Source organism: Protopterus annectens, chromosome 8.part0 (assembly GCF_019279795.1).
Source record: "Protopterus annectens isolate FY-2018-M chromosome 8.part0, PAN1.0, whole genome shotgun sequence".
Taxonomy (NCBI): Eukaryota; Metazoa; Chordata; order Ceratodontiformes; family Protopteridae; genus Protopterus; species Protopterus annectens.
Genome location: NC_056741.1, coordinates 1,407,787,245 through 1,407,801,750, shown reverse-complemented (window position 1 = coordinate 1,407,801,750; position 14,506 = coordinate 1,407,787,245). Strand labels below are relative to the sequence as shown.

At 38.5% G+C, this 14,506-nt stretch overlaps 1 protein-coding gene across 2 annotated transcripts in view; it reads right to left on the bottom strand.

Moving 5' to 3' along the window:
* Positions 1-14,506, bottom strand: part of DIXDC1 (DIX domain containing 1) — a 1,310,681-nt gene that overhangs the window by 245,172 nt on the left and 1,051,003 nt on the right. For both annotated transcript variants that reach the window (XM_044081011.1, XM_044081010.1), the window contains one exon: positions 4,301-4,351. In XM_044081011.1, coding sequence (XP_043936946.1) covers positions 4,301-4,351 — 51 coding nt within the window. The remainder of the gene's footprint in view (positions 1-4,300; positions 4,352-14,506) is intronic.

Below are 14,506 nucleotides of genomic sequence, written 5' to 3'. Positions count from 1 at the left end.
CCCCTAACACTGTCTCTTAACTTCTTATTATATTACCCAACATCCAACTCTCTGACTTCCATCCATTACTAAAGCTACTCATGCCTTCAGTTGTTCTTTCGTGTATATACCCCTCCAACCTATAACTGCTGTCCTAGTCAGATCAGACCTCAAAATAGTCCCTATTCTGGCAAACTGTTCCTATTTTTAGGCCTGATTTATCCCTTCCCACAGTCTTCTATATCCCCCTTTTCACAAGTGAGTTTTGAAGCTGTCTAGCTCACAGAAAACCACAACACATGGCCAGTATAGTAGTAGTACTGATTAGGATGCAAATTTTATACCTCCCTTTTCTGAAGCAAAATAAATGACCTTGTGTGGTAGAATGCTGCAATACAGTTCATCGACATCTACAGATCTGACGCAGTTTCTGTCATAATTTGCTGATATTTGTTCCATCTTTTTGTCAATATTTTAAGCATGTGTTTGAGTAGCATCCCATATTCTTACTGGAAATGGGAAGACTTGCATGCTATTTGGCATTCAAATTTTATGTTAATTAGATGTCCAGATTCTTTTAGCTGGATCTTCCTATTTTTCAAAGGCCTTTGTTCATGCTTTCAGTGTTTGCAGGTTAAGCGGTATGAGCAAGATGCAACCCTGTCACTAGCATTCAAAAATTCTTCCTAAATACCGTTTCACTGGCATTCATTTAATCCAAATCAATTTAACTTGGTGTCGCTTCACAAACCTAAGAGCCAGTTCAAACTGTACAACTTTAAAACTGCCTGAGATTTTGCCATCTCTGAGTGACTTGTATTAGCTAAGGGATGCATGGGGGAGTGAAGCTCCTTTTGTGGTATCCCACATCATATAAAATAAAGCTGAACTGTCAAGCTGAATCAACTGAATGGGCTTGTTGGACTGTGGACTGTAGAAAAGTGATTCCATGAATCATGCTACCACCCCCTTAACTTAGCTTTAGAATCACATCCTTTCCTTGCATACTTCCCACTTTAATCACTGCTTCCAAAGTGGGCATTTAGTTTAGTTACTCCAGTTCAAGGTTTTGGTGATTAAAACAATTAGATGTTACATGTTTATACTACTTTTGCCAATGACAAGTCAATGAAAGTAAAATCTAAGTAAACATTCGAAGTCCTACTAATATATTTACAGATGCACTTAATGAATAACTACATATATAGCTCTAACAGACCGTAACATAAGCACATAAGATATGCCTGTTAGCCTTTTAATTTGGCTCATAAACTGCCATTAAATATTCTAAATGCAAGAGACAGATTACATTTGATATGATTTATCTTGAACATCCATCCATTCTTTAAACTGCTCGTCATTTCTACATACTCAGACACAGGAAGGGGAGACATATTGTTACAGTTAATCCTAGTGATTTATTTAAAAAGAAAGGTAGTAAAATGACTGCTAATCAGTTGTAGTTTAGCAACCACATGTATTGGAAATCTTGAAATAAAAAAGGTCAAGAAAGGAGGTAGCATCGGCAATGCTTCATTAAGCAATGAAGCTGTTAAGAGCGAGTCAGATTAATGTAACAGCTGTAATGCTTCTCAAAATAAATAGTCTCTCAAGAACATATTAAGGAATGACTAACTATATCCTTACTCAGTCTATAGCTGGTAATGTGCTTATTAGAAATTTACAAAGTAAAAATACAAATCACTGTAGGTGCTGAATTATTAAATAATGCAGCCAACAAGTTCTGACAGCATACAAATGACTATCCAGGCAAATGTTCATTGCAGAGAAAATCGAATTTCATGTGCCTTACAGCCAGTTTAATACACTGTTTTTTTTTCCTGCCATGTTTTACTAAAGGAAAATAAAAATTATTTTATATGTATTATTCTATGTTTACCCTCTGAGTAATATGGAAAATAGATTTATTTTTGTTTTCTGCTGATTATAGAGACAAATGAACACAATCTGATAAATTGAAACTATTGTTGCTGGATACTATAATACACATTTTCTTTATTTTTTACTAACGTGGACTAGAAATTGTGTTTGGTTCTAAAGAATAAATGTTAAATTACTAAATCAGAAAATACCAAATAAAATTTCATTGAAAGGGCAATACAACATCAAAAGATAACCGCAATCAAAACACAAAAAGTGGCACATTAGAAATTTGTTTCTACATAAGGGCATGCCTCCTTATGTTTTCCTTGTGGTCTGAGACTGCACAACCACAGCAAAAAGAGCAATATCTATACAAAGGGAAATTTTGCTCTTTTATGCAAGAGTTAGAATCACACGGAGGATGCAGGGATGTTTGTCCTATTGTTAAAGCATATCAAAAATATTCTAGAGTATGTGCAAAGCATATAAGAGGAATACAGTGGAAATGTTGCACTGATTTTGTGCACAGGTCCAAAGTGGGGAAATGTTTTTTTCCCTCCCCCACCCACACATAATTTTTACTGGTATGGCCCCCAGTGTCCCACATCCATTCTTGTATGACAGTGGAGGTGAGGTACTATCCAAGGTACTTACAAAAGAAGCCCTATCAGATTGGAACATGCAGAACTTATAAAGCACTTGTGGGCATGGATGAATTAAATTTATCAGCTCATCTGTAAGGAGGCCCCCTGCAGTGAGTATATGTTGGTAGCTCTTTTAGTGTCCCCAGCTCTAAACCATTCTGAATTTTCACTCATTCCTGTGTTCAGGGTGTGGCTAGAATATTCCATAATTTCATGTGCCAGGCTAAGATGACAAGTTTAGCCTTGCACTACTCGGTACAACTCCCATTCACTAAGTGAGAGCAACCTAACAGATAAACACAAGAATGTAAACATTTACATGCTTGCCAGATATGTAAGAAAATTAATCTACACCCAGGCTGATAGAAAGAGGTTAAGAAACGCCTACTGCAAAAGGTTTCCCTGAAGTTTATTTGATACGGTGAAAATACGTGTGCCATCAGAATTCAGAAGCATTCAGCAGAGGACTACTGTTGGGGAGAATCTTCAAGCAGTAAAAATGTTAAACTTTTTTGGGAGGTTTGAGCTGAAGGAAGACCAAAACAAAGACTTCAGAATGCCCAAGTACTCATCCGGAATGTTATCCACCAGCACAGTAGAATTCAGAATTTAATTTAGCTCTCATCCTGAGTGGCATGTGCTCTCTTCCAGCTAGCGATTGGCATGGTGTAACCACTGAGGTGCTCAGCTTTAAGGATGCACTCAGTCCTTATTGAAAAAGGCAAGAAAAACAAAAAAAATTATACTGTTATGACAACAGTGTCAGGAAGTGCTGAAAGGAGAGGAAACCTAGGGAGGAAACTGTGTATATATAGGGGGCTAGTATCTAATGCAGAAGGCCTTCGTGTGGATCAAAGAATCATGTTCCTTGAATCCCAGCTGGATGAACTCACATTATGACAGCTGACAACTCGATGAAGAGAGCCTGCTGACATGACAGACGTGCACTCACTGAATGCGACAGCCTCTACACATTGTAACAGCATCAGTTGTTTAACATCAATGCTACAAGCACACAAGTCAGAGACCTGCTGCACAGTGATCACAGTCTGGTACCATAGCCCCCCCACCCCCACACAAACACACACACACACACACACACACACACACACACACACACACACACACACACGCACACACACACCTTCAGATCACTTATTTATTGAAATCCTACAGAACATAGAGGCATGTGAGGGATTTAAGTTTATTATGCCATGAAGACACAGGTATAGTGCTGGCACAACAGGTTCCCCTGTTCTTGGGATGGAACATCCCTTCATTCGACATCCCTTCTGTTTATGATGTCAACCTTCACTGTTACCTGCATATGAACTCTGACTGGTACCTTCCTTAAACTTTGTGTTATTCCCAAGATTCCTTCTTCCATTTCTTTCACCTGCATATTACAAAATAAATAAATAAAATAGACCTAGTACAAAAGAATGAACATCAGTTAATAGTCTTCCCTCTGTAGAAGTATATACTTTAGGTATGAAACACAAAACTGAGGGCAGGACAAACAGCAGGTTTATACATGATTTTATGGGCAGCTTTAGGTTGCGGACAGCTAAGTTGGTGTGGTAATTAAAGCATCTCCTGATACCATTTGATACAAGAATGACTGGGTAGGTACCACACCAAGGAGGGATGCTACAGCTCTATAACACGACTTTAGAATTCACCACAAGTGCATTTCAGTACCAAGTTTTTACAAAGTGACAGCAATCTGCCTAGAGAATGAAGTGGTGAACCTGTGTTACCGATGTTATATAAAAGAAACATATTCTGCTTACCTTAACACCTTGCAGGTTTCTGACTTCATGCTTGTACTTCAGCAGTTCTTTCTAGGGTACAAATACAGCAATAAAGATCAGTACAAAAATAATTCTAGCAATCAAAAATATTTCTGACTGAAATCAGTTTATTTTGGCAATCAGGCAACTAAATTGGCCAAAACAAACATTATCAATTTACACCTTGTGAGCAATCAAAAATAAAATGCTTGTAAATTAAATTAAAATAAAACAGAATTCCATCTTGATTATCAACTGATCTAGTTAAGATTTCTTTACACTAAAAGACAGGTAGTCCCAAAGAGCTGGAACAAGGGAAGAGAAGGCCCTATCACCTGTTTAATATGCCTCTGTTTGCAAAAGCGAAAAGTGGTACACTGGTATATGTTTAATGCTAGTTAATTCTTTAACAGAGCAGCCAAATGAGCAAAGGTTTCTGGTACTATAAAATATAACCTCCCTGCAGTTCAGTGACCTTGGCGCTTGCTATAAATGTGTGAATGGGTTCAAGCTGTGTCTCTCCCTGCTTGGAAGAATATGGTTTGGTGAAGCCTCCCATATAAATAAATAAATAAATAAAAAAAAAAAAAAAAAAAAAACATTCCAAAGGATGGCTGTAATACAAAAAAAGGCTTACTTGAAATTGTCTATCATTTCTACTATAGTTCAGATTTTTTTTTTGGTCCCAATTGCCTGGTGACCATTAAGCCTCTCATACCCACCCAGCTGACTCATTCATTTCCCCAAGACGTGAGAGGCCAGCCTCCACAAAGGTATTAACAGAGTCCCACTTACAGCATGCAATCCTCACCTTGCCCCTGGAGAGCAAGAGAGCGATATTAATATCCAGCTTATATTCTAGAAACTAGATACAAAAGAGAACACAAGAAATTAGACCTATTTTTCAGAGTATGTCCAACTACATCAGAGAAATATCTATTCTACACATGACTGCAGATGTATACTAACTTATAGCAGAAATACATCCCAAGTTATAAGTATTAAAAAGTACTGGCAGATAGAACAGCAACTTCCCTCATTAAAAGGAAATGGACACCTTAGTTTTGGATTTAAGAAGTCTAATAACTTAAAAAATATGTTGTTATAAACAACAAAACATGCATTAAATTGTCTAAAAAGTAGTAAGAAAGATTGCCATATATGTACTAAATGGCTGTACTGTAAGTATGTACTGTAAACTCTCAGTTAACTGGCACCCTTGGGGATTGGCAGATGCCAGACAACTCTAGTTTCTGGTTGCTTGAGAGTTACTAATAAAAAGAGGCCTAACTAATAATGTACCCTATAATATTTGTTTGATTTGACTTGTTCTCAGGTTGGGGAGAGAGGGAATTCATTCCTATCTTCCTTTTTAAAACTCTAAAACTCTAAAAACGTAAGGTATGTTTCTCCTGGGAGAAAAACAAAGTGCAGCGCATGAAAATTGTACTATATTTCTTCAATTTTTTTTTTTTTTTTGCAGGTTGCTTGAGAATACCGGTTGCTTGAGTTCCAGTTAACTGAGAGCTTACTGTATATGTTAAGTTAATCCTACATCCAGTGAGCAAAAATAATTTTGTATTAAGAGCATATGGTACATGTGATACTAAAAATTTAGTTTAAAAGGCTAAAAGTCAGATAGGTGAAACTTTCTCTATACGTAAAACTAACCGGAAACTCAAGGATCATATAGGAGACCATTTGTCAGATATAAAAAGGTGTACTGAAACTAATGCTTTACATAAACATATCAAGGGAACAAGTAATTGACATTTTTTTAAAGTTTTTACATTACAAGTGGTATATGAACAAATAAGAGGTGGTGATGTTAAAAAAATATGACAGGGAAAGAAGAAGAAAACAAGTGGACAATCAGGTTTAGGGCACAACAGTACAACAGTATCCAGGACTAAATGAAATGTTTGGTATTAAACCTATACAGAAGGAACTACGTAACCAAATAATGTGAATGTCCCTTTAAGATTACTTGGCTTGAATTGCTACATTGCTATTTTAATCACATGATTTCTTATGTGGCCCAAGTCATGTGACCTTTTTTAGCAAGTAGTCTTAGTTATATTCTTTTGTCATGTGGTGTGGTCTTAGTCGTGTGAACTTGTTTTAGGTATAAAAAGAACTGTTTTGTCTTATGTAGTCATTTGCCTGATGAAGCTTTTAGTGAAAGTGTTAAACTTGCAATGTTCTTATTAAATTTTGACTTTTAAATTAGCTGTGGTTCTGGATAATTTTGTTTTACTATTAGTTTGAGTAAATTTAGTTTATCCAGATTTATCACTGCTGTGTTATCTTGTTTTACCTTGATCAGTGCATACTGTACTGTAAAACTACAGGCTCAGCTTATGGTGGGTAAAGTGGTACTTTTGTCTACTTGTGGTATTTTTAGTCTGTCCTACAATACAGACAGTATCACAGTGAGTGTGCTTGTACATTACCAAAATAAACAAACCTACCTACCCCTAGATATTTTTATTAAGACAAGACCAGGGCTGGGGGTTGGGATAATCATTAAGGTGTCAACCTTACCGACACAAGGTACAGGGTTTAATTCTCACCTTTGGGAAACACGGCTAAGCTTAAAAAGGCCCTAATGGGATCAATGTTCTACCGCAGTTAATAAATTGAAAGTAGCAAAAAGTAGGCTAAAAATTAAGCCAACAACCAAATAGAGAAAGGAGACTTTACCAATAAGGCTGACTTTGACAGGGGATATAGAAAATAGGCAATAAGGGGGATGGAATTTACTGGTGAAAACTAGCAAAGGAACCAAGGTACTCAGAGCAAATAACTAGAAAAGGGAAAGGTAACAGAGTGGGACATAGCCAAGCAGAAGTTTGGACTGCAAGTTAGAGACTGCCTTCCCTACCAGGGAATAATGACAGCAATCCCCTATCCCTTTGGCTGTACTCTAAGTGAAATATAGCTTTGGTTGCGTTTTTAGTTAAGGCTAGAACAGAAGCTGTTGCTAAAAAGGATAAATAAATAGTAAGACATAAAATATTGCACAGTACCTATAAGAGAGGATGTTGGAAAAGACTGGGGAAGGGAGAGAATGGAAAGGCAATCTGCAAAGGAAGAACAGGAAGACATCTGTTTGGCTCCCAAGTATACAACAAAATCCAGAAGGCTTAGGATTGATGCTTGGAAGTGTTTACATGATAAATATTTTATCCTACAAGTAGACTTCAGAGATTTGTATTTACTTAAGTAGACAGCAAATGCTGGAGATGTGACAGGAAAGACAGGTAATTGGGAAAATTTTGGGGGGGGATGTAACGAGATGGCAGACTTTAAAAAATCCTTAGAGTACTCTGTCAGAAATATTAGGGGAGAAAGTTGTAACCTAAGAAAATGATTCTTTTGAGCTCGGATGAAGGATTTGAACTGCCTAGACATGTTAAGGCCTTACTAAATTTAATGCTATTGGATAACAAAAAAATACTAGAAAATGGAAATCAAAGCCAAACCAACTATAATTAAAGCACTGAATATTTTACAGAAAACCAAATGAACTGCAGGGGGATCTTTGGAAAGGAGAATGAGCAAATTATATACAAACTGAATTTGTGAGAACAATGCATGCAGAATAATGTTTAGGAAGAGGAGAGAGGTTTGATAGAAGGCAGGAAGTGAGCAATTTATGTAATGCTAGAGTGGATGACTGATAAAAACAGAAATATGTATACTGCATTACAAATGTTACTATGATTTGTTTTCTCTTTTGTTAATGTATGTGTGTACCTATGTTAGTCTAAAATGAGAATGAATATAAATTAAAAAAAAAGTATTTTTATGTAAACCAGTCCTGTGTGAGAGCTAATACTACATGATCAGACAGCCATGCAGCCACAACGTGCAGTGTACATAACAGTAAGAAAGGAGCTCTTATGCACAGAGTGCACAAAATACAGACAGTGAATGGCCGAAAGAATGTACTTACATATTCTAAGTCTGAGATGCCATTTCTTGGAATATTTCCTTTTCTCTAAGGTATGACAATCTTGTAGTTGGTCTACATAAGTTTGGGGAGGGGGGTGGGCTTGCCCCCCCCTGCTAAAATAAGTTTAAAGGAGAAAAGCAATTTTTGAGATTTGCTCTTTTCTGTTTTCGGTCTTTTTTTTGGCTTCAGTAGGCAGCCTGCATACCCTTACATGGAAGGTGTGTGACCTTTACATTCACACAGTGGATCAGAGTGATGGGGAAGAAAGGAATGCTGGGTGAAATGAAAATGGTACAAAAATAAGTAGTGAATGTTAGGCAAGTTTACTGGCTGAGTAAAACGTCAATGGTTTGAAATACTGAATTTACATATTCCCTTTTTTTCTTCTTTTTTTTTTTAACAAGCACAGAAAAAAATAAGAAAAAAGTTAGCAGGCATATGGTTGAAAATTTCTGATTACATATTAAATTGTGAGTTTAAAAGCTACATTTGGGGATAAAAGTAATATAAAACAGTAGCTGGAGACAATGAGGGAGATCTCTATATCTAAATAATTTGAATGTTTGTAACAAAAAATCTAATTTAAGTGTTATCTGCATCTGAAAGTGCTCATTACACTGCATTCAACAGCTAGCACAGAACACAAACCAGATACAGAATTATAGCAGGTTATCAGGCTAATTGTCCTGAAGCCTTTATAAGTCTTGCCATTCATGTCTCAATTTTCCTGTTTATCAACGCCCACAGACTAGAACTGCTTTGGTATATTCCTGTTCATAAGGGACACAAGTGACAAGCTTGGGGTGAATTTGCTATTTCCCATCCACTAATCCATACTGCTTTTGAAGAGGCATAAGGAACAGCTCTGCTTCACATGAATGGGAAGTCTGTTACAGAGAAGGGGCAATCTCTAAGACACATACCTGTCCCTCCAACATGCTTTGTTAGTCATAGATGAGGTTTAGATCCTTAGATTGAGGAATTCTAGTGCTGCTTGTTTTGCAAATGTGTAGCAGATGCATCAGGGCTGGATCAGAGAATGCCTTGTAGATTTGGCATGGATCATCCCAGTAGTCTGTAGGAGACAGAGTACAGGGAAAGGGCTTTCAGGTGGTCCATACAGAACATGCTGTTTACCTCCTGTATTTTTTTTAGTGAGGAAACTCTGTGACCAATTCAGCTGTTGCAAATGCCTGGTTGGATACATGCTGAAGGGTGCACTGTACCCAACTGTTGGTCTAATTAGGTTAAGTACAGTCAGATAATGATCTCCTTAGATCTGGGTGCTTTGCTCTTACTTATAAGTTGTGTGACATAGAAGGATTTTCTTGCCAACATGGACACATGCTGATCAAAGTTCAGGTGAAGTTTTCAAGTCTTTTATCACTGGGCCTACTATTAGGGGAATGTTATCAATGTTGTAAATTTGCAAGAGTGGTCGTTTTCCCAAAAGGTAGCATAATGCATGTTTTTTGCACTGAGTTTTAGGCCATGGCTCTGACACCAGTTATTTATCTTTGTTAGACCCTCCTGGAGGATACCTACATCTTTTGGGGATTCAATGATTGCACCCAGCTTGCAGTTATTATCAGATTTGGTCAGCCAATGGCCCCCAACATTTGCCTTGACATCAGAGATGTATATTCTGAACAGGAGAGGACTCAGTAGTGAGCCTTGTGGGACAAGAGTACTAATGGGCTTCATGATGGAGGTGGACTCCTACACCCAACTTCATGTGTCCTATCTGTGAGCCATTTAGCTATCCATCAATGGCACAGGGATTTATGTGAATTTGTCTGTAATGCCTGAGTGAGTTATTGGGTCAAATGCCTTTGCCAGTTTGAGGTAGGCAGTATGCACCATTCTGCCCTCATCCACGGCTGTAATGACCACCTTGAAGAAGTCCAATAGATTTAGTAGGCATGACTGTTCCTTGACAAAACTGAGCTGGGATGGGTCTATGGAAGATTATCTAGTTCTTTAACAGATCCACGATAATACTTTCCATGGCCTTGCATACAAGACTAGTCAAACTTATGAGAAGGTAGTTCCCTAGGTCTATTGATGGTCCCCCTTTGTGTAGATGGATGGCCGCTGCAGTCCTCTCTTCACTAGGGACAAATCCTGACTGGAGGCTGTGGTTAAACAGAGATTCAGTAGGCTTGGTAGGTCATGTTTCAAGCTATTTAAGAGGCATCCTGGGATATTACCAGGACTCTCTGATGCAGTGTGTTTAGCTCTGGAAAGTGGATTGAGGATCTGTTACTTAGTGGAAGTTGGGGGAGAAATGGCAGGGAGTATTTCATTAGGAGTAACTAAGGGTGATAGGGGAGTGAAACTGGAGATAAATTTATCAGCCATCAAATTTGCTGTATCCTGTGGTTTGGTATAAACAGTTCCGTTTACTATTACTTCAGCACGCTGTTGACTATTCCTTTTAAGGTTGGGTATATAACTGAAAAATGCCTTATGGTCATTCTTAGCCTGACAGGCTATTTCTGTCTCAAGGCTGGCTTTGGTGAACTTGATTAGTCCCTTGAGTTGCTTGTTGAGATTGAAGAGCATTTTTTTTGTTCCTGTTGGGCATACCCCGTCCTATTTTTGAACAAGATTTTCTTTCTCTCTTTTGTTGTACAACCAATTTATACTGGGAGTCCACCAAGGGGGCTTACTATTGGAGTTTGTCCTAAGTTTATTTTAGTTTGGTACTGCTGTTTCTACATAGTTATTTACATGCTTGTAGAGGGGTTCTGCAAACACTTCCTTAAAAGCCACAGTATTCTCTTAGTTTGAGTTGGCTTGGAATTTAGCTATGCCATCTCTTAACAGGAGGCAGTTAGCCTTGGAAAAGTTCTTAAAGGTTCTGGGGTTTGCTGAGAATTTGAGATTTATATTTATTTCATGAGTGACTGCTTTGTGATCTGATCTGACCAGTGACGACATTACAATAGGGGGTGGGCAACATTCCCTCATATTTGTGGGTACTAGACCAAAAACATTTGCATCCTTAGTAGGTGTGCAGATGTAGCTGTTCAACAGTGTGTGTGCATTGACAAAATCCAGGAATCTTTGAGCCTACATGTTAGTGCTTGTTTATGTATGCCACTTTATGGTGGGATCATTTAAATCAATCATGAATATGGTGTTAGGCTGAATGAGAAGTGACTCCAGTGCATTCAAGCACTTGGTATGGTTATCTTGGGTTATACAGGGGGACCTACAGCTACAAAACATGGTATGGGACTTCATTTAGGGTTAGTCGGACATGGAGCATCTCAAGAATGTCATTGCTGGACCAATCTTGAGCTGTGCTTGCCTTTTATGTAGATAGATAGAACTTCAGCCCGTGTCCCTTCTTTTGCAGTAGCTGGTCTAAATGTGTGGAACACATTATAGCCATGCACTGCTGGGGTGTCTTTCTTAGTTTTACGTTTCAGTTATTGCACAGATGTCAACACTCTATGGTGAGGAGCTCTTCCAGGGAGTGGAGCTTTTTGTTCAAACTGCTAGCATTGAGCAGTAGCACATTTAGTTTACCTTAAGTAGAATTCACCATATCTGATGGTTTATCAGATTGGCAATGCCTAAAAAAAGCACTATAGACGTGGATAACATTTTGGTCAATGTATGAAAGCCTAGTGGGGACAGGTGCAAACCATCCTTGGCAATGCAGTGTGGCCTGTCCATCATGTCCTCCCAAGCTGACAAATACTGGACCACCTTAGAATGACAGCAATAACTAAAGCCACTTGTTAGTGAATCACCTTCTGTTTATACTGCCGTATTATCCCTTGAGGCTCATACCTGGCTGGGACATAATCTGAAAGCCCAATCATGTCTCTCTTCATATAATCCAAGGAGGTACATCTCAGTTCATTAACAACCCACGTGGAGTATGACAGACTCATACTGGTAATTGTGGTTTAATGTCTTGAGTGAATATGTGATCTGGCAGATCCTTTCTCCGAGAGACCTCCTTGCTCAGCCTGATAATTGGAATATCACTTTGTTTGACAAGAGTCTCCAATGACCAGCATATTGTACTATGTGGTAGTTTACCTTAAGAACTTAAGAGGCTGAAACATTGTTAGATGTGTGTGTCTGTCCTGGGAAGTGCTGTGTTTATAGAGTGTTTGGAAGGTTAATGAGGACAGAGTATGGGAGGCCTCTGAGGTTTGGGCATATTCCATTTAAGTAGCTCAGCATATGTAAGTATGTGACTGATTCATAGTATGTGTAGAATGTGTGTTACTGACAACCTGTCTGCAGGTAAGTGTCAGTATGCAAGAGCCTTGCCTCCAAAGACATAGTGTAGTTACATCTCTCCCATACTTGTCAGTCTACTTAAGAATAATGTGGTTCTCTGTAAACATGAGACAATTGCTACACTGTCTCAGGATGCCCATTGTAAACATAAGACAATTGCTACACTGTCTCAGGATGCCCACTGTAAACATGAGACAACTGCTACACTGTCTCAGGATGCCCATTTCTATCAGGCTTGCTAAAACAATAGTATAACAGTATGCGTCCATGGCTTTCAATCTTTTTTGTGATCTATGAGGGGTGGTACAAGAGGAGTTTGTAACTAACTAATTTTGGAGTTGGTGGACTGGGGGAAGATCTAGAATTGATCTCAGTTAAAACAACACACTTGGGGTAATGCTTCTCAGCAGGTAAACTAGCTGCTCTAAACTCAGCTAGATAGTTAAGAAAATAGCAGACAAAGGTTTTATATGGAAAATTACAACTCCAGGTATCTGCATCTATACAGCACAGGTTATAGGAGATGAACTACAGAGGAATCCAATCTGTAAACAGTAAAAATGTGGTATAACTTTATATAAGGATCAGATCCTGCAGTAATTCACAATCCTCACTGCTGTGAGTGATACTATTACAGTAAGGTCCCCAGACTCAGTAAAATGTAAACAGTAAAATTCAGTAGAAATATAATAAATAAGGCTCAGATCCCGTAGCAATTCACAATTCTCTCACTACTGTGAGTGACACTACAAGACTAAGGTCCACACACCAAATAAAATGCAGAAAGTAGAAATGCAATAAGTGAGACTAAGATCCTGCAGCAATTTCCAATTCTCTCACTACTGTGAGCGATACCTCAAGACTAAAGCCCCGGACCAAATAAACGCAAACAGTAAAAATGAGAGTATCTTGGGAGTTTCTCACGCTCTGCTTAGAAGTTCTCAAAATAAACAATAATTCTGAGAATTTAATTCTACATGAAGAAAAAACTATATATCCATTTGTTAACCAGGTTTGCACACTGGACACCCAATCCCTTTTCAGTGATGACCTGAGAGCAAAGTCGACTTGCTCAAGGTCACACAGTAGATAAATGACTGCTGAGAGAAACAAACCCTGTACCACGGGAACTAGCCTCAAGCAAAGATGTATTAAAAAAAACCTCTTCTGGGGCCATTAAATGCACTGCGGGAATGCAAAAGCACACTAATCAAACCATTTTAGAATACAGCAAATTACTGCAAAAGGACAAAAAAATAAGTTATGTACTCACCATAATGTTCCATCTGAGTAGTTATACTTCATTTTTCTGCAACCTGTGGGTATTCCGGCAAATTATTTTCTGGCATCTGCTCCAAGCTCCGAGCTCCTCCCCCTGCCCATAATGCACCACCATCTCCTGCCTTCCCTCAGATCGAGTTTGCTGCAAGTAAACACATTAGCAACTCAGCACAAAGAACCCAACATACTTATGGATATGATAAGGTCAGGGGGACGGAGGAAGGGAAGGTTGCAGAAAAATGAAGTATAACTACTCGGATGGAATGTTATGGTGTGTACATAACTTGTTTATCTGAAGTAGTTAACTTCATTTTATCTGCAACCTGTGGGACAGAGTCCCCAGCTACTTAAATCCTGGGAGGCCCTCATGGAAGGATATTCCAGAGCACTGCAGAGCCAAAGGATGCTCTTCCACTGGAAATCAGGTCTAATTTATAATGAGAAATGAAGGTATGTGGATTTGCCCAAGTTGCTGCTGTGCAAATGTCATCCAAAGAAACCCTAGACCAAAAGGCAGGAGAAGTTGCCATGGACCTGGTAGAGTGAGCTTTAATTATACCAGGAGGAGATAAACCTTTTGCTTTGTAAACATACGAAATACAAAGAGTGATCCATCTAGCTAAGGAAACCTTGGAAATGGCCTTTCCCAAAAAAGGTTTGGAAAAGGAAACGAACAATTGGTTGGACTTGCGGAATGACTT